This window comes from Protomyctophum bolini (genome assembly GCF_963924005.1).
Source record: "Protomyctophum bolini genome assembly, chromosome: 20".
NCBI classification, from domain to species: domain Eukaryota; kingdom Metazoa; phylum Chordata; class Actinopteri; order Myctophiformes; family Myctophidae; genus Protomyctophum; species Protomyctophum bolini.
Window position 1 is genome coordinate 7,735,528 of NC_137881.1, and position 19,095 is coordinate 7,754,622.

At 44.4% G+C, this 19,095-nt stretch overlaps 2 protein-coding genes across 2 annotated transcripts in view; both read right to left on the bottom strand.

Moving 5' to 3' along the window:
- Nucleotides 1-213: 213 nt before the first annotated feature.
- LOC308335509 (tripartite motif-containing protein 16-like) lies at nt 214-8,963 on the bottom strand. The gene is made up of 7 exons (XM_080792556.1): nt 8,602-8,963; nt 5,857-6,075; nt 3,655-3,750; nt 2,989-3,222; nt 2,193-2,343; nt 1,496-1,555; nt 214-1,409 (listed from the first exon to the last, which is right to left on the bottom strand). Exons 1-7 carry the CDS (start codon nt 8,818-8,820, stop codon nt 751-753), a joined length of 1,638 nt encoding a protein of 545 aa, XP_080648682.1. The 5' UTR covers nt 8,821-8,963; the 3' UTR covers nt 214-750.
- Nucleotides 8,964-10,586: 1,623 nt separating this feature from the next.
- LOC308335084 (solute carrier family 12 member 6-like) overlaps nt 10,587-19,095 on the bottom strand; it is a 37,844-nt gene continuing 29,335 nt past the window's right edge. The window contains 5 exon segments of the mRNA XM_080792046.1: nt 10,587-12,861; nt 13,528-13,661; nt 15,177-15,535; nt 17,898-18,005; nt 18,927-19,058. Of these exon segments, the coding sequence (XP_080648172.1) occupies nt 12,770-12,861; nt 13,528-13,661; nt 15,177-15,535; nt 17,898-18,005; nt 18,927-19,058 (825 nt within the window). The 3' untranslated portion in view covers nt 10,587-12,769.

Consider the following 19,095-nt stretch of genomic DNA (forward strand, 5'->3'; position numbering starts at 1 on the left):
GGTACAGAGGTGTATTTGTGGTTATAGGAATAGAAGGAGGACAAGTCCTTTTCTACTGATGTGAAAAGGAAATCAACCTTCTGGATTTTATCAAGACAGTTGAAAATAACAACAACTCTCTCACCATTACCAACCTTTATTACAAGAATATACAGACAGAAACACTCTCCTAAAGTTGTGATTCCTGTCATCCCAGTGACCTGAAGAGCCTACAGTACAGCAGTGGTTCACAAAGATTATTATTATTAATGTGTATACAGTGTAATTATACAGTATAAGTTTATAGAGAGGATCTTAATGTGTATACAGTGTAATTATACAGTATAAGTTTATAGAGGATCTTAATGTGTATACAGTGTAATTATACAGTATACATCTGCATATTTATAAAATTACAATTTAATGTCTTTTAACTTTTTAAGACCTCTTTATTTACCAAATTGTCATATAAAGAAAGGGGTAAACGTTGTGAAAATAGACGATCTACAAGCCCACAACGCCTCGCAGTGCAAGGCAGTATTTTTTTTTTTATTCACACATTTGTTTGCCCGTTTCTTTACGTATTAAATTTGACAATTTGTTATCTTTTCTTTATGTGAAAATAAACAATCAAAGCATATCTACCATCTACCAATTAACCCACTAAGTAGTTCAATATATATATATATACACAATATGATCTCCCCTTTCTCTACAGAACACTGGTGAGATTTTCAACTGAATACGAGGATCAGGTGTCTTTAAACATGCCTACCATATCTTACACACCTCTGCTGTATGAGTTACATCCTTGTAACCGTTCTTACCAAGACTATAAAGTCCTGTAGAATCAGAGGGGCCGTGAAGCCCTATCCCTGCGTAGAGGGGTTGTGTGAAGGTGGTGTGAACTGTGTGGAGGAGGGTTGTCGTGTTGTCACAAACACTGTAGAAGGACAGAGTCCCTGCCTGGTGGTCCAGGAACACCCCCACCCTGGTGGAAGTTAAACTATACGTATACTGCCCATCTGTATCAACTAGGCCTTTGGGTTTGGTATTAACATCTCTGGTGGAACTAGTAGGCTTCGTCACTTTGGTATCGATGGCGTTGTGTGTGAACCAGCAGTCGTCACCTACGCATCTTAAACACCAGGACTTTGAATTGAATCCAAGGCCCGACTGAAAACGCTCATGTTTGTTGACGTCTTCATAAGCGACTGCTATATAAAACCATTCAGTCTCATTCCATTCTACTTCCAGGTAACAGCGTTCAGTCAGAGCCTCCCTACACAACACCTGGCGGTAAAATGAAAATCTCCTTGGATGATCATGGTAGTGTCGGGGGCTTTGCACTCTGGTCACCTTCCTGTTCTCCTCTGACAGGACGAGGTTTTCTTGTATCGTGTTCTTATCCAGTGAGAGCGGACAGGAATCTGTGAGAACACACGACAAAGCATGATGAACAGTCAGTGTCATCAAGCCGTTTGTCAGAAAACACTCGGCCTGAACATGGACTCACGTTGTAAGAGTTCCTCTCTGGTCTGAGGCTCTGCTGGATGTGAAACATCAGCCGGAGACTCTGGAGACACAAGACACAGATTATCACATTATGCATGCTGGAACTGCTTGTTTGCTTTTGTTTCGTTTTTGCCTAATAACATGGTCTTATTGCAAAGGGTATATATATATATATATATATTATTTTTTTTCCCCCCATATGAACTCTGCTATTTAGAGTTGAAACAGTGGGGTGGGAGCTATCTTTGGGAGAGCTTTTGTTCTGTCTTGTTTGTTTTGTCCTGTCTGTGTGTATGGTTGTACTGTTGCATTGCTTTGTGAACTGTATTGTACAATGTATCTGTGTTGAGGACCCCCTCTAAAATGAGATGGGACATCTCAAGGGGCTTATCCTTTCAATAAAAAAAAAGGTATATTATTATTAAGACATGAGTCAGATGAAGAACACTCTGAAGAATGACCTCAACTAAAGCGTTGGTTCTGAAGGTGTGGATTGTCGGTGCATCGAGTATATGTAAGTGTATCGAGAATGACAGCCTTAAAATCAACTGTCTTCTGACTTTAACAAACTGTTTACTAAGATGGCTGGTTGACCATTCATGTGTGTGTGTGTGTGTGTGTGCATGTGTGTAACCTGTGTGTGTGTAACCTGTGTGTGTGTGTGTGTGTGTGTGTGTGTGTGTGTGTGTGTGTGTAACCTGTGTGTGTCCAGGGTGTGTCGAGGACCAGGTCCAGGTCGTCTCTCAGAGCAGACACGTCTTCTCTCAGCTGAGTGAAGGAGCTCAGAGTGGACACGACATCACTGGGTAAGACTGGAGGTTCACTGGAGCTGGACGCTCTCTGGACGCTCTGGAGAGAACACATTAATAATAGTATTCATTATTATTATTATTATTATAATATTGCTTCGTAATCCTTTTCATACCAAGGGCCATTACATTAATATGTATTTGGCCACAGACCCCCATCAGAAGAAAAATGTCAAGTGACCCTCATAGCTCATACGAGGTTTGTGTTATTAAAAATAATGTTTCAAAGATATTACACTTTTTTTTAAAAACTCTTTCAGCGCCACCTGGTGGTCACCAGTTTAGGCTCTGAGTGCCAATTCTCCCATTATAAAGAAAGAAATAATTTGTAATTCTATTATGCATGTACTGTAATGTGCATGATGTCATCACCTGTACACCAGATTAGAGGATTTTTTTTAAAATATGGAATTCCCAAGGGATCACGTCTTGTCGTCCGTGGCATCCGGTACATAATTGACAATTAGACGTCTTGACGTTTATAGCTCTTAAACTTAATAGCACAACACAACATGTACAGTACACGGTCAAACGTGTCAATTGGTGGCGCGCTATGAGCTTGTAGATCTGCTATTTTCAAATAGCCAACATAGTTTTTGACATATGTAAGAAATAGCAGAACTACAAGCTCGTAGCGCGCCACTCGCTGAATGAAATGCGTGATGTCATCGGTGTGGGACAGAACCTGAATGAAATGCGTGATGTCATCGGTGTGGGCCAGCTGGTCCATCTCAGCGCGTGTCCTCTCCAGCTGAGCGATGTCTTCCTCCAGCCGTCTCAGCACGTCCTCAGCCTGGGACACGGCTGTCTTCTCCTGCTGTCTGATCAGGTCTTTAACCTGGCTGTGTCTTCTGTCCACGCTCGCCTTCATCTCCGAGAACATCTGCTCACTGGCCTCCAGGGCTGCTGCTGCGGAGCTCTGATTAACACACATGCACACACAGACAGACAGACAGACAGACAGACAGACAGACAGACAATTTTTAATTAACTTTTAATTTCAAGGGTGATATTTGTCACTGTACATAATATTCTATGGTCTACAGAATATCAGGAACTACCGAGTAGTCACAGCAAGGAACAGAACCTCAGGAACTACAGTATAGACCGATTCAGAAACGGGTCTCATGGTCGCAGCCAGGCAACGCATTTCCTGAAGGCGGAGACGACGTCTTACGACGTCTTACCCAATACCCAATCGTTTTATGAACACAAGGCTGCTGTGCTTTATACCTCGTATATGAGGTATAAAGTACAGCAGCCTTGTGTTCATCAATGTAGTGGAAGAGGTGCAGGTTTAAACCACAGCTTTCTGAATCGTTCTATTATCTAGCCTGATGTGAACTCTGACCTTCAGGGTCTCCATGACCTCTCTCAGCTCTTTCACTTCCTTCTTTCTCTCCTGGATCTTCTGCTGGAGGTTTTGCTGACTCGTCCCCAACTGTTTCTGCAAGAGAAAGATTGGATTCACACACACACAACGAGAAGACACAGTTGACACAATACGTTCATTTATACACCGATAGAGAAAGATTGGATTCACACACACAACGAGAAGACACAGTTGACACAATACCTTCATTTATACACCGATAGAGAAAGATTCGATTCACACACACAACGAGAAGACACAGTTGACACAATACCTTCATTTATACACCGATAGAGAAAGATTGGATTCACACACACAACGAGAAGACACAGTTGACACAATACCTTCATTTATACACCGATAGAGAAAGATTCGATTCACACACACAACGAGAAGACACAGTTGACACAATACCTTCATTTATACACCGATAGAGAAAGATTGGATTCACACACAACGAGAAGACACAGTTGACACAATACCTTCATTTATACACCGATAGAGAAAGATTGGATACACACACACAACGAGAAGACACAGTTGACACAATACCTTCATTTATACACCGATAGAGAAAGATTGGATTCACACACACACAACGAGAAGACACAGTTGACACAATACCTTCATTTACACACCGATAGAGAAAGATTGGATTCACACACATAACGAGAAGACACAGTTGACACAATACCTTCATTTATACACCGATAGAGAAAGATTGGATTCACACACACAACGAGAAGACACAGTTGACACAATACCTTCATTTATACACCGATAGAGAAAGATTGGATTCACACACACAACGAGAAGACACAGTTGACACAATACCTTCATTTATACACCGATAGAGAAAGATTGGATTCACAGTTCACACACAACGAGAAGACACAGTTGACACAATACCTTCATTTATACACCGATAGCTGTGCTACTCTCCCTTTGATGTGTGATAGTGCTGCTCAATTAATCAAAAAGATTGAGATGGAGATCTGGATTCAGACACCTACTGTATGCGTAGGAGCCGATCTATAATAGGCCATCACATCATGTATGTGCCACCATGCCATGTCTAACATTCCTGTTAGTGTGCTTTGTCACCCCCTACAGACATGGCAGAGAGGACATAAATTGCCTGGCCATCAGAGGGCCAGGTGTTGTTGATTGGAGGTTCACAGTTTTTTACGTCTGGTTTTTGTTCTACACCTCCTTCTATTCTCAGTTACAGTTATATGCTAAAAGTATCTTATTTTTTTGTTTTCAACTTGGATCAAATAAACCTTTTGAGTTCAACTTCAACATTCCTCATTTCCCTTTTTTGGTTTAAGTTTGCTGCACAAAGCCAGTCAGTTGGAAAAAGGTACTCTCAGTCAACCACCACAAGGACAAAAGGTCTCTACAGTATGCAATCTCCTTTTGTGAAGAATGGTGCAGCACTAGATGGCTGTCCAATTCATTTTAGATTACTCTCTTGTTTTTGTTTATGCTTTTTGAATAAATATTTTCATGGAAAAAATGACACATTTTCGTGACCTCAATTCTTGTGGAGGAAACTCGAGATTCACAGTTGAGCAAGAATCGTGCAGCACCGGGAGGTCTGCCTTCTAAATAGCAGATCTACAAACTCACACCTCCTCGCGTTGAGAGGCCGCTGTGAGCTTGTAGATCGGCTATTTTCACAAATTGTATCTGTGGAAACGAGTCAACCTTAAACTGAATGCCTGAACTCCTGCATTTCCTTGCGGTACCTGTCTGTGGCTCCTATATATGGTACCTGTCTGTGTCTCCTCTCTACGGTACCTGTCTGTGTCTCCTCTCTACGGTACCTGTCTGTGTCTCCTCTCTACGGTACCTGTCTGTGGCTCTCCTCTCTACGGTACCCGTCTGTGGCTCTCCTCTCTACGGTACCTGTCTGTGGCTCTCCTCTCTATGGTACCCGTCTGTGGTTCTCCTCTCTACGGTACCTGTCTGTGTCTCCTCTCTACGGTACCCGTCTGTGGCTCTCCTCTCTACGGTACCTGTCTGTATCTCCTCTCTACGGTACCTGTCTGTGTCTCCTCTCTACGGTACCCGTCTGTGTCTCCTCTCTACGGTACCTGTCTGTGGCTCTCCTCTCTACGGTACCTGTCTGTGGCTCTCCTCTCTACGGTACCTGTCTGTATCTCCTCTCTACGGTACCCGTCTGTGGCTCCTCTCGGCGGCCGCTGACACCGTGTCGTGGCCCTTGTGTTCGTCCAGGGCACACAGGTAGCAGATGAACTGCTGGTCCGTGCGACAGAACACCTCCATGGGCTTGTGGTGAAGGTCACAGGCTACGCCCGCAGGGCCGGCATAGAGCGGAGCGGCAGAGACAGAAGAAGACCGCTGAACATCTGGAGTCCTCAGTTTCTCCACAAGCTGCGAGTAGATTCAGATTAACTTTATTGTCACGAAGTCTCTCTGCATTCTATGATCCCATAGTTTACTGAGACACTACACTGTCCCTCTGCATTCTATGATCCCATAGTTTACTGAGACACTACACTGTCCCTCTGCATTCTATGATCCTATAGTTTACTGAGACGCTACACTGTCTCTCTGCATTCTATGATCCTATAGTTTACTGAGACGCTACACTGTCTCTCTGCATTCTATGATCCTATAGTTTACTGAGACGCTACACTGTCTCTCTGCATTCTGTGATCCTATAGTTTACTGTCTCTGCATTCTATGATCCTAGTTTACTGAGACACTACACTGTCCCTCTGCATTCTATGATCCCATAGTTTACTGAGACACTACACTGTCCCTCTGCATTCTATGATCCTATAGTTTACTGAGACGCTACACTGTCTCTCTGCATTCTATGATCCTATAGTTTACTGAGACGCTACACTGTCTCTCTGCATTCTATGATCCTATAGTTTACTGAGACGCTACACTGTCTCTCTGCATTCTGTGATCCTATAGTTTACTGTCTAGGTACCTATGCCTGAGCCACTGCCACCACTGTGTCTGTCTGTCTGTCTGTCTGTCTGTGTGTGTGTGTGTGTGTGTGTGTGTGTGTGCGCGCCTCGTTGTAACTACCACCGTTAATGTAGTGTAGACACTGATAAAGAAATGATAAGACAGACACGTCACGTGACAGACACAGGATCATAATGTTATCTGAACACTGTGTCTGCTCTGACCTCTGCTCACGTTGTTTTACAACATCTTGCATAAGTATTCAGAGTTCTTTAAAAATATATATATATATCAGTTATTTCTGCAGTGTAAATGATGTTATACATTCTTTCCAACGTGTAAACAGTACAGAGCCTTACGTCTTCAGAGCCAAAAGCCAAAAATATGAACTATTAAAGTGATTATTGAAGCAGGCAGCTTGGTACAAGTTCACTTCCTGAACATGACACTGGTACAGAATAGTACTGATTTCAGATCAGCCTGTAGCACTTCACCTAGTTTTGACAACCATTAGTGATTTTTCCTCATCTTTGGAGTTAGGTTAGCTAGCATGACATTAAACAGACGCTAGCCCCATATGTGCCCTCTCCCTACGCTCATTCTGTAGCTCCGAGATGAGGTCACAGAATGGGCCCCTCCCACGCGTTTCAGGAACGGCCTTCAACGGCGCAAGCTTCCGCAGGGAACATTTCTTATCCTTACCACACCATTAATCCAAAACGTGTATGGACAATGCACCTTTACACTAATTCATACATAGGAGCGGCGCAGAAAATCCCGCCGCTCCTATGTATGAAAGCCTTTACGTCCCGTCTTTTGTCAGTCGCTTCCATGTTTATCAAGGAAGTTGAAAAGCTTTAGCGCCTCCCCGGCGCCTCCCCTGGTCGAAATTTCCAACTGACTTCAGTTCACTCGACATGCACGCGCACACGCACACTTCCTTGATAAACATGGAAGCGACTGACAAAAGACGGGACGTAAAGGCTTTCATACATAGGAGCGGCGGGATTTTCTGCGCCGCTCCTATGTATGAATTAGTGTAAAGGTGCATTGTCCATACACGTTTTGGATTAATGGTGTGGTAAGGATAAGAAATGTTCCCTGCGGAAGCTTGCGCCGTTGAAGGCCGTTCCTGAAACGCGTGGGAGGGGCCCATTCTGTGACCTCATCTCGGAGCTACAGAATGAGCGTAGGGAGAGGGCACATATGGGGCTAAACAGACGCTAGATTCATTGTTTACAATAGACTGACAGCTTAAAGATAAATAAATAAAAAATTCCAAGTGATAAGTAAAGTCATGTTATTATTCAGCTCTAGCATTATTACAAGACTTATAATAGCTTTCATATAATATACTAAAGTCTCACTTTGCCTGTTGCTTTGCCACTCGATGTGCCATTCACTTTAAGCATGCGCATACCCTCTATTTTCAATTTAAAGTCTTTGGAGTTTAGTTCAAAATAGCCTTTGTACTTTCGCACTTGGGCTACGTACACATCTACAAAACGCTCATATTTAAATTCTAAAAAGATTACCCAATGGCCACGGATGTTACAATGGTGTACGGCTGATCAGAAGTACCCGTATAGTCCGTATTGTTCAATAAAAAGCATTTTAATCCCATCGGTGGCTATTTTTCCTCAAAGAGTTATAACATATCAGAGTGCAATACACCTCCCAACCGATAGGGTGGCGCAGTTGAAAGTATATACAGAGAAAATGGCCAGCGATCGGATTAAAAGGCTTGTTGTTGAACAATAAATAATATACAGGTACTTCTGATGGACCGTACATAATTAAGACATCCGTGGCCATAGGTTAAGCACTTTACAATTGAAATATGAACATTTATGTAGATATACGGACCTCAAGTGCGAAAGTGCAAAGATTATTTTAACCAAACTCCAAGTCTAAAGCCTGGTGTGCGAAATTAATCCAAGTCTACTTCGTGTCTCTGATGTTCATCAGAATGGTCACCTCAGCCAGCATGTGGTTCCTCCTCAGAGCAGGCCGTGGACAGAAGCTCTCCCCACACTGGGGACAGCTGGACAGTCTCTTCTCCTCGGCCTCCTGGTCCCAGGCTCCTTCGATGCAGCCAAAGCAGTAGTTGTGTCCGCAGGGCAGAGTCACTGGCTCCTTCAGCACCTCCACGCACAGAGAACAACTGAACTGGTCCTGGTCCACGACTAGAGACATTTTACTGACTGATGGTCAACCTCTCTGTGGAGAATGACTGATGACTGAGACTAACCGAACGTGAGTTCCCAGAACTAGAAGTTCTCTCATAAAAACAGGAGGTCTGACTCTGGGCGAGGCTGAAACAGAAACAAAGTAAACACATTTAGGTTTCGTTTCCTCTGAACTCCTAACCAGTGTGTCGTCAGATCGGATGTCACGGGTCTTCTTCTTTGGGTTCACTGGCGGGTTGCAGCCACCTATTGTACCGGAGTGTACAGTTCGACTCCATGCACTTTATTCCTTACATGTTATGTTATGTTATGTTATTGTCATTGAGTAAGCGCTCAGGTCTATGAAAACAAACCCAAAAGAAGGCTGGGTTGCTTATTTTTTTTGTAATGAGAGCGTCGTTATTTTTTCAACTATCTTATCTATAATATCCAGAAAAGTTCATTTCCTTTTCATATCAGCAGAAAATGACTTCTTCCTCCTCCTCTTCCATTAAAGCTGTAGAACCACAACAACTCCTCTGTGCCACCACTAGAGGGCGGTGTGGTGCCACACAGATCAGCATGTTAGCCGTGTGCATGAATGGTGACTTTTGATTGAGCATTGAGCATAACAGGCACATTTCAAGCACAACTCAATACAAATACTGTTAACTGTGGACGACAGCATAAAGCATTACACTGGTTTACAACAGGGTCCACCATTTTCAATTCATCATAACATTTAGAGATGTACAAATATACACCTAATAATAACTACTGATGATGGCAGCAATAATTCAAGGTGCTCTTTATTGTTACATCTGTGTCCACAAGACCTTCTCAGACACTGTGTAGCACTATGAGTAATAGTCATTCTACAAGATAAAATGGTAATAATAATAATAATAATAATAATAATAATAATATGTTGACGACAGAGTACAGCATCTTGCAATGGGTCTGGTCCACAAGATTCGATACACCACCAAGATACCCATGTACCTGCCTAAATACTTCCTTAATGTAAACGAAGTCCACACCCACAACACCAGAGGGAGTGCAAGCAACAAACCATGTACAACCCAGATTCGGCACAAACAAGGGACTAAATTATTTTCGCTCCTATGCCACCAAAATGTGGAACGCCCTACCAACAGTCATTAAGACATGTGAATCCCTTGACTCCTTCAAAACCGCTCTCAAAGGGCACCTACGGACGGCTGCAATTCGAAACTGGCTTCTGTAAAATCTGAATATATTTTTTTATTATTATAAATGTTGTTCTTTGGTATCGGTATTTGGTATCTGTATTGCATGGCTAACACAGAAATGGTGGTAATCGGATCGGAAATGAAAATTAGGGACATCCCTAAACTGTTTTGTGTCATTATAATATTTGCCTGAAGACCTGTCCTACAGTCTTATATGCCATAATGTATATAATAAATAGCAATACATTTAATCATATTTCATGTCAACAGCCTAAACATGGATGTACTTTTCATATAAATTAAACTAAACATTGCAATATGAAATAACAACCCGGGTAGTCTTGAAGTTTTTTTCTTCTTCTTTTCCTTTCAAAGTTGGTTTATTTACTTCAATATTTCTCAAGCAAAGTTTTTTTTCTTTTTTTTTCATTATTATTAATTTTATATTAATGTAATTAAAAAAAGATAAAACTTGGAATTTTTCTGTCTTTTATATACAAGCAAAACAAACCCATATGAAATAAAAACGATAAAAACGATAAAAACGAGAACTTTAAAACAATCCCTGCAACAATACATGGAATAGGAGGATCTAGAAGCTTCTGAATGGGATTCATAGCGTAGCTCCGCCATGAACTCACAAGCACGGTAGGAGCCAAGAATCACGCACGCACGCACGCACGCCCGCACACACACACACACACACACACACACACACACACACACACACACACACACACACACACACACACACACACACACGGAGATGCCAAAAGGTTCAGGTTGTGTAGCTGAGAGATGGTACACAGTACACTAGTGATGCACCGAATATTCGGCCGCAGAAAATCTTTGGCAGAAAATGGCTAGTAAAAATGCAATTTTCGGCCTATTCTGTTTCGTCCCAGAATAGGCAGAAAATATATCACCGAATAGTGTACATGTACATGCAATTCAATGCATTCGAAAAGAGCTGAATAAAATGTTTTATGGACCCATAATGGTGATTATTATTATTTAAGTTACGTTTTGCCATAACCATTTATTTTGCCATAAATCAGGTATAGCTTTAAAGGACCACTTCACCACTTTTCAACCTATCTTCATATAATAGGTCCTCACTAAAAATCATGAAAAATATATCGCAATTTCTTTCTACTCGGTCTGTGTCTCATAGGAGGGCTTATGTGGGCAGTTCAGAAACCGTCTTCCAGTGACATCATCGATGGGGAATACAAGCTAATAAAAAACTGCAGGCTTTCTATAGTCCTGAAAAGTTGCAACGCGAAAATGGAAGCCATATTGTTCTCACGATAATGAAAATCAAAACATTTTTTATAAACAAATCTGGTTTGGAAAAAAATAATCTGCCTAATGATGATGTCACTGGAAGACGGTTTCTAAACTGCCCACAGCCCTCCTATATGAGACACAGACTGAGTAGAAAAAAATCGTGTCATTTTATCATGATTATTATTAGTGAGGACCTATTATATGAAGATAGGTTGAGAAGTGGTGAAGTGGTGCAACGGAGCCAAAAGCACCACATATAATCAATTACACATTGTGTCACGCACGCACGCACGCACACGCACACACACACACACACACACACACACACACACACACACACACACACACACACACACACACACACACGCGCACACACGCATGCACACACGCATGCACACACGCAGACACAGACGCACGGCGAAAATAAAAAAATTAAAACAGAGAACTTGTGACGACGGTTCTTTGTGCCAACAAACACTCCATGATCTATTTGACTATTTGCTAAAACACTGTTGTCCTTTTTTCTCTCTCTCTCTCTTTTTTAAATACTTCATTATTGTCCACTTTCAGAGGCTTTCATTTTTGCCCCCACAGTCACACACTATACCTACCATAGACTATACTGCTATTAGTGTATAGTTCTGTACCTCGCTCTCTCTCTCTTTAATACACACGCACACGCACGCGCACACGCACGCACACACACGTGCGCGCACACACACACACACACCCCACACACACACACACACACACCCCCCCCACACAAGAGGCCGGGGCAATATATAGATAGTATATTGACTTAAGTGATATGAGGCTAAAAGGTACATCGTCTGGGACTTTTTTTTACACGTCGTAATACGATATGGCTGATTTGGCAAAAAAAATAAAAAAAGAAAAGAAATCCGCTATTTTTTTTTGAAGAAAAAAAATAAAACGCAAAAAGAAAAATTGACATAATCATCAGAATATCGACATTGAGGTATTTGGTCAAGAATGTTTGTTGATATTTGATTTTTGTCCGTGTCGCCCAGCCCTGCCACCGCCCCCCCCCCCCAACCCCACAAACACCCACACACGCACGCACACACACACACACACGCACACACACACACACACACACACACACACACGCACGCACAAGCTGAGCATTCTTTATTCTCATTCGAGGACAGTGCGTTGGCGTCGTTGGTGTTTAGTCGCAGCAGCTCATCGCGACGTGGAATGGGAGGAGCCGGCGCTATACGGCATACGGTGGTGGTAGCAGGCGCTGGGAGGGGGAGGGGCTAGCTCAGCTGCAGCCAATCACTCATTAGTATTTATGTGGCGTTTTTTGTGGAGATAGGGTTTAAGAGGAGCTCAAACTGCCTCCGTCCGTCCGTCCGTCCGTCCGTCCGTCCGTCCGCACACTCCCACTCTGCTCCCTTTCATGTTTGATTGGCTGTTCTGGAAGGTTATAGCTTCTTTTCCTTTGTCCAATCAGGAGTAGATGGTGATGACTTCACTGCCTCCTCCTCTGACCAATAGGACGCGCTCCAGGCCCTCCGTCAGGACTTCCAGGAACTCCATATCTGGACGGCGGTTATTAAGGGCCCACGGCGGTAATTATAAGGACCCGCGCGGCTTTGGGGAAAGATTATCTCATGCACCATTTAGACCTGAGGGGTCTAATGAAGTACTGTCACCTCATAAACACAAAGTTCATTAAAGATGGAGTGCCACAATTCTTTTTATCTTTCCAGTTTTTCATGTGTCTCCATGAGGTGACAGTACTTCATTAGACACCCTGGAGTCGTTTTTATGTGCAATGGTGTATTCCCTTTGTATTTAGGGGTTTCTTCCTGGAGGCACCCCATCTTTAACCCATTCTGACCTGAGATCAGATTCATACGAGGTTTCCACTGGACACACACTGGTCTGATCAACCCATTCTGACCTGAGATCAGATTCTAAAAATGTCAGTCGCTCTTCGATTTTTCAAAAAATAGCAGACCTACAAGCTCGTAGCGCGCCACTCGGTGGCGCGCTATGAGCTTGTAGATCTGCTATTTTTCAATAGCTAAAGCATAACATGATGCCGACACCAAAATGGGTTCCCGGTCAGAATGGGTTAAATATATTTAGAGGCTAAATGCCATCAGATGGTGGTTCCGTGGCTCAAATGCAGAATAAATAAATTATGGACCTTATGGACGTGAAAAGGGTTGACATTAAACCCCCTGTCGTTAAAAGGATACAGTTCTCGTCTCCCTCCTGGTTCCGCGGCGGTCCGGGCATGTTGAGCAGGACCAGGCGAGCGTCGTGGGACTTGTTAACGATGACCTCGTTGAGGCGCACGGCCGTGTGCATCCGCCTCACGTTGGAGTGGTCCCTGAGCGAGGCAGGAGATAATTAATTAGGACAGTTGTTAACGAGCCGTTAACTCAATTAACTCATACGCAGGAGGCCAGCAGGGGGAGCAGATTGTCACCATTCTATTTGGCTGTAGAAGAAGAAGACGGCCTCCTGTTAATCCGGCCCGAATGACCCGGAAGTGCTTGTCCTCCATTGTGGTGACAGCAGGGTGGCAGTCAGACGGATATTTTGTGAAGCCACTAAGGAAATGAAAGTTCATATAATGGCCTGTTGTGGCGCTCTCACTGGGCTCAGAAAAACCCATAGCCCCATAGAAGTCCATGTATTTGGGCCCAACTTCACCTAGACTGTATTACCTTAATAAACATGGTCATGAATACTTTTCGCTTCCAGTCACTAGTTTAAAGTCTCATTTCTAATGTCATAATATTCCTTTTTGGAAAATGATGGTCCCATGTATAAAAAAAATGACCATAAAGTCGCGCATGTTCTGAGGGGCGTGGCTACCGTTACAGTCTATGAACGGGATCCCCCACCCACTCGAGTCAAAATAAAAACCAACGAAGAAGAAGGGGGGAAGTCCCGCCTCGTTGTCTGCGCCAGCCAATGGGCCAGCTGGGCCTGGGCCCGGATATAGAAAGATGGCTGCCTCCATGGCAAGGACTGACACATAGAGACAGGCTTCATTTTTTGTTCACGTTAGACCCGCGGAACGCTTTGTCCATATTTTTTACAGTCTATGGGTGACAGACAGGGTTGCGAGCGGCAGCGGTTCTATAGCGATCGGAACTAGTATTATGGTTAGCGTGACCTCGAATTAACGTTTTATTAAACAACGTACTTTATCCCATTCTGAGCACTAAAACCACTAAATGACCGACTAATCATCGAGGATTGGAACGGGGGAACTTTTTTTCCACCGCTGCTGTTGGCGGACAATTATGTGTCTCCGAGGTTTGGGGATGTCGATATGCATTACTACAGTGTTCATGTCTTCATGTACAAACTTCTCTTCAACTGGGATTTCAGATAATGAGTGTAGAACGACATCATCATCATCATACCCGGGAAGTTATGCGTGACTGCCGGCCTACTGAGTGGCAAAAAAATACCTTCTGGCCTCGAGAGCCCATACATTCTACCAGAAAAGTCCGATCTGATCGTATTAAACAACGTTAAATGACATTAAACTCACTTTGCCACTCCATTTGCCATTCACTTTATGCATGCGCATACCCTCTATTGCTCAAAAAATCCACGCAGAAAATCAGGTATATGCATTTTTCAAACTGCTCAAAATGGAATATATGAGGGGGCGGAGCTTACTGTACACAAAGTGACAGATGTGTTCCCCACGCCACGAGTCAAGGAAACATGTGGAAACAACTGCCATGACTTTTGGCCAAAACGAGATATGAGTTATGTCTGTTCAAAGGTTTCAGTTTAAAAAAATTGCTATACACACAATGGAGGACCAACGACGGACGTACGTACGGACGTACGTCCGTCCGTACGGTGCTCCTGTACTCACGGCCGGATGCTCAGCATGTCCCTGAAGCCCTCGGGCGTCGAGCAGCCGGAGTGCGCCGCCGCCGCGGCGGCCGCCGCTGCCGCCGCGCGATGCTGCAGCGTCTTGTCCCTCGTCCACGTCATCTGGACCCGCCGCTGATGCTCCGTCGAGGCGGACCCTCCCCCTCCACCCCCTCCTCCTCCCCCTCCCCCTCCTCCACCGCCTCCACCTCCCCCTCCTCCTCCTCCTCCCCCTCCCCCTCCCCCCCCTCCTCCTCCCAGGCTTGACGTCTTTTCCCGGTCGCCGTCAGTGTCGTCGTCGTCGTCTGAGCCGATGCTCGTCAGACGCAGCATGGAGTTGCGATCCTTCACCAGCTGGGCCTGAACGGAGCCACAAGAGTGAGACAGAGTTAAGGTACCTATTCATAGTCTGGATTTTCGGTGGTGAGGTGACCACCGCTCCGGTGGTGAGGTGACCACCGCTCCGGTGGTGAGGTGACCACACCGCTCCGGTGGTGAGGTGACCACACCGCTCCGGTGGTGAGGTGACCACACCGCTCCGGTGGTGAGGTGACCACCACCGCTCCGGTGGTGAGGTGACCACCACCGCTCCGGTGGTGAGGTGACCACCACCGCTCCGGTGGTGAGGTGATCATGTCGATTTGCTCGGCCACATCATGACGTAAATTCTCCATTAATTGTCAAATGGGAATTTTGTGTAAGACATACATTTTGTGTAAGACATAAAATGTGCTCGTCGTCCACAGATGATTTTCCATTCATTGTCAATCGGAATGTAATGTTTGTGTACGACGAATATCTACACTAATATCTGCATATAGGAGGGGCTCAAATCTACACTAATATCTGCATATAGGAGGGGCTCAAATCTACACTAATAGCTGCATATAGGAGGGGCTCAAATCTACTCTAATATCTGCATATAGGAGGGGCTCAAATCTACACTAATAGCTGCATATAGGAGGGGCTCAAATCTACACTAATATCTGCATATAGGAGGGGCTCAAATCTACACTAATAGCTGCATATAGGAGGGGCTCAAATCTACTCTAATATCTGCATATAGGAGGGGCTCAAATCTACACTAATATCTGCATATAGGAGGGGCTCAAATCTACACTAATAGCTGCATATAGGAGGGGCTCAAATCTACACTAACAGCTGCATATAGGAGGGGCTCAAAACGGGACTTCTAGTGGTTTTTACTAGTTGCCTAGTTTACTAGTCGACTAGTTGTTTAAAGGTATATTCAGTGATTTCACTTAATTCAAATATCACTTTTTTTTTTTTCTTTTGTTGCGATAATCCTCTCTACTATAGAGTGTGCTGACCATATAAGGAGTTCCTCCCTGTCCCCAGTTAACCCCTGCAGGGGGGTCAAAAAACCGTAGGTTTCGTTTTTTGGCTCTCTATCCTGATTGGATGAAAGGCTTTGTCTCCTAGCCAAAAACGAAACCTAAGGTTTTTTTGAGTGAAATCACTGAATATACCTTTAACTACCTATTATGTAAAAACATTTTAAAACTGTGTACATTGGTGACTATGATCTAGCATTATAGCTGATCTCGAGGCCTACAAAAACGAAAAAAGCCTTTTTTCCCCTTTCTTATCAACTAGTCAAGTAAGTCAACCAATACCAGCAAGGTCGACTAGTGGATTTACTAGGTGGACTAGTTGAATAGTCTAGACTAGTTGCTTAAAGCGCTAAGATACACACAATACCACATCAGTGTCTATCTGGAGACTGGACGGGTGCTACTGCTAGTGCTAACGCCTACGGTGTTCTACTCAACAACGCTTGACGTGTCGTCGTGGACTCACTTCGTCAAAACTCCAGCGCTCTCGGAGGTGCACTTGCTATATAGGAACCAAAGGTATAGAGCAGGGTAAGAAGGTCAGAGTTATGAGAGAGCTGCGACATTGAGGGGGCAGAAAAACTGAGCGCTGTTCCTGCAGCCTGGATGGAGAGGGACAAGCTGGAGTTGGAAATACATTGTTTTTACGACGATGGGCGGGCGGCACAAATATCAGCAATTTTAGGCATGTGTGCAACATGACAACTGTTTTAAAGTATTGCACAGTGACAACTAAAGTCTCTGTAATGTTTGTGTTGTACTATTACTACAAAAGACTAAAGACTCTAAAAATGGGACCCAGTGCCTCCCTGCTTGACACTCAGCATCAAGGGTTGGATTGGGGGTGTAAGTCCCTGTGACATACTAACTAGCGTCATGTCCAGGGGGTGTACTTGTACATCAAGCTGCCTTACGCTACAGAAACAGGAGATAGGCTCCTGCCCTATGGGCCTCATGGCTACAGAAACAGGAGATAGGCTCCTGCCCCCTATGGGCCTCATGGCTCGGCAAGGCTACTTACTATTACTAAAAACGATCTAAAATAAAAGATTTAAAGATTTAAGATCATTAAAGCTGGGCTGTTGCCCTGAGTCCAGTGCATTCTGCCAACTTCCGGTCCAGGACTTTGTCACTATTCGCCTTGTAGTAGGAGTCTATGTAGGAGTGTCTCCATTGGACTGAAACCCTGTGAAGTGAACTGAGTTGTCGCAACTCTGTCGTATTTCAATGGCTCTGGGTATAATAAGGTGCACTTGAACGGCGAGGTGATGAATGGTCATAGACACGATATACGTACAAGCCACAGTGTCGCGCACGCACACACGCACGCACGCACGCACGCACGCACGCACGCCTTTCAGGCTCACCTCTTTCTCTCGGTCTGACTTGGAGAGTCTCATCTGACGAAGCATCTGAGACCTCTGTTCCATCATCAGGGTCCTCTCGTAGGTGTAGGCACTGATGTCACTGTCGTGCTGCCCGGGAGAGGAGAGGAGAGAATGGTAAACAGTACACCAACCTAGCCCCGCAAAACAATATATTAATCAACAACCCGCCCGCCCCGCAAAACAATATATTAATCAACAACCCGCCCGCCCCGCAAAACAATATATTAATCAACAACCCGCCTTCCCCGCTGCCCGCAAAAAACCAAAAGAAAAACGACCGGCTTTTCAACAGAAAGTTCAGTTGCTTTTCGAGAGAGAGAGAGGAGAGGAGGCGGGGGGGTATCTACTTTTAAACACTAGGAAATGAAACCAACCAGTCTGCCCTGCTGCAGCCCTCATTACTGGTTATCAAAGTAAAATGAGCAGTTGCTTGCTTTGCCGCTATTTAGTATCGCATCATTTGCATGCATAGAAGTGACAGACAGAGAGAGAGAGAGAGAGAGAGAGAGAGAGAGAGAGAGCAGGCGACGCGTTGTGATCTTGTAGATCCTATAATTCTGTGTGTGCGTATACTTTCCACGTCTGCACGGCACCGTTTTAACGAAGGCAAGGATTTAATGCAGATGCACTCATTGCGCTGATGACGGCCAGGTTCAGACTCAGAGCCTCAGAGGGGCGAGAGGGGAATTGTTTTAACATGCAGTTCAGACACTTTTCTCCGACGGTTCAAAAAGCAGGGGCTAAGACCCCTTTCATAAGCATAAGATGAACAACAGAACGAGATAGTGATTTGCGCTGAAAACCTTGACCCGTCCGCCCGCCCCGCGGGCAACGGGCCGGCCCGCGCATCGCTAGTAAACACTCTTCTCTTGTCGTTTTATGTTCAGGTTCAGGTTCATTTATTTTAGTTTGTCCTCAAAAGCAGACATTGAATATGAACGGCTGACTAAAAGCAGCGGCCATGCAGCGTACAGTACAGCGTACAGTAAAGTACAGTAAGTACAGTACCATCTCCACCACCTCCACGTCTGCCTCGATACGCAGGTGGTAGAGGAAGGTTGCCAGGTCCTTCTTCATCTGGATGGAGTTGTCCTCCAGCTGGGCCACGGTGAAGATACGCATGCTGCACTTACGCCACACCTGAGGAGGAGGGAGGAGGATACAGTCAACACATTCT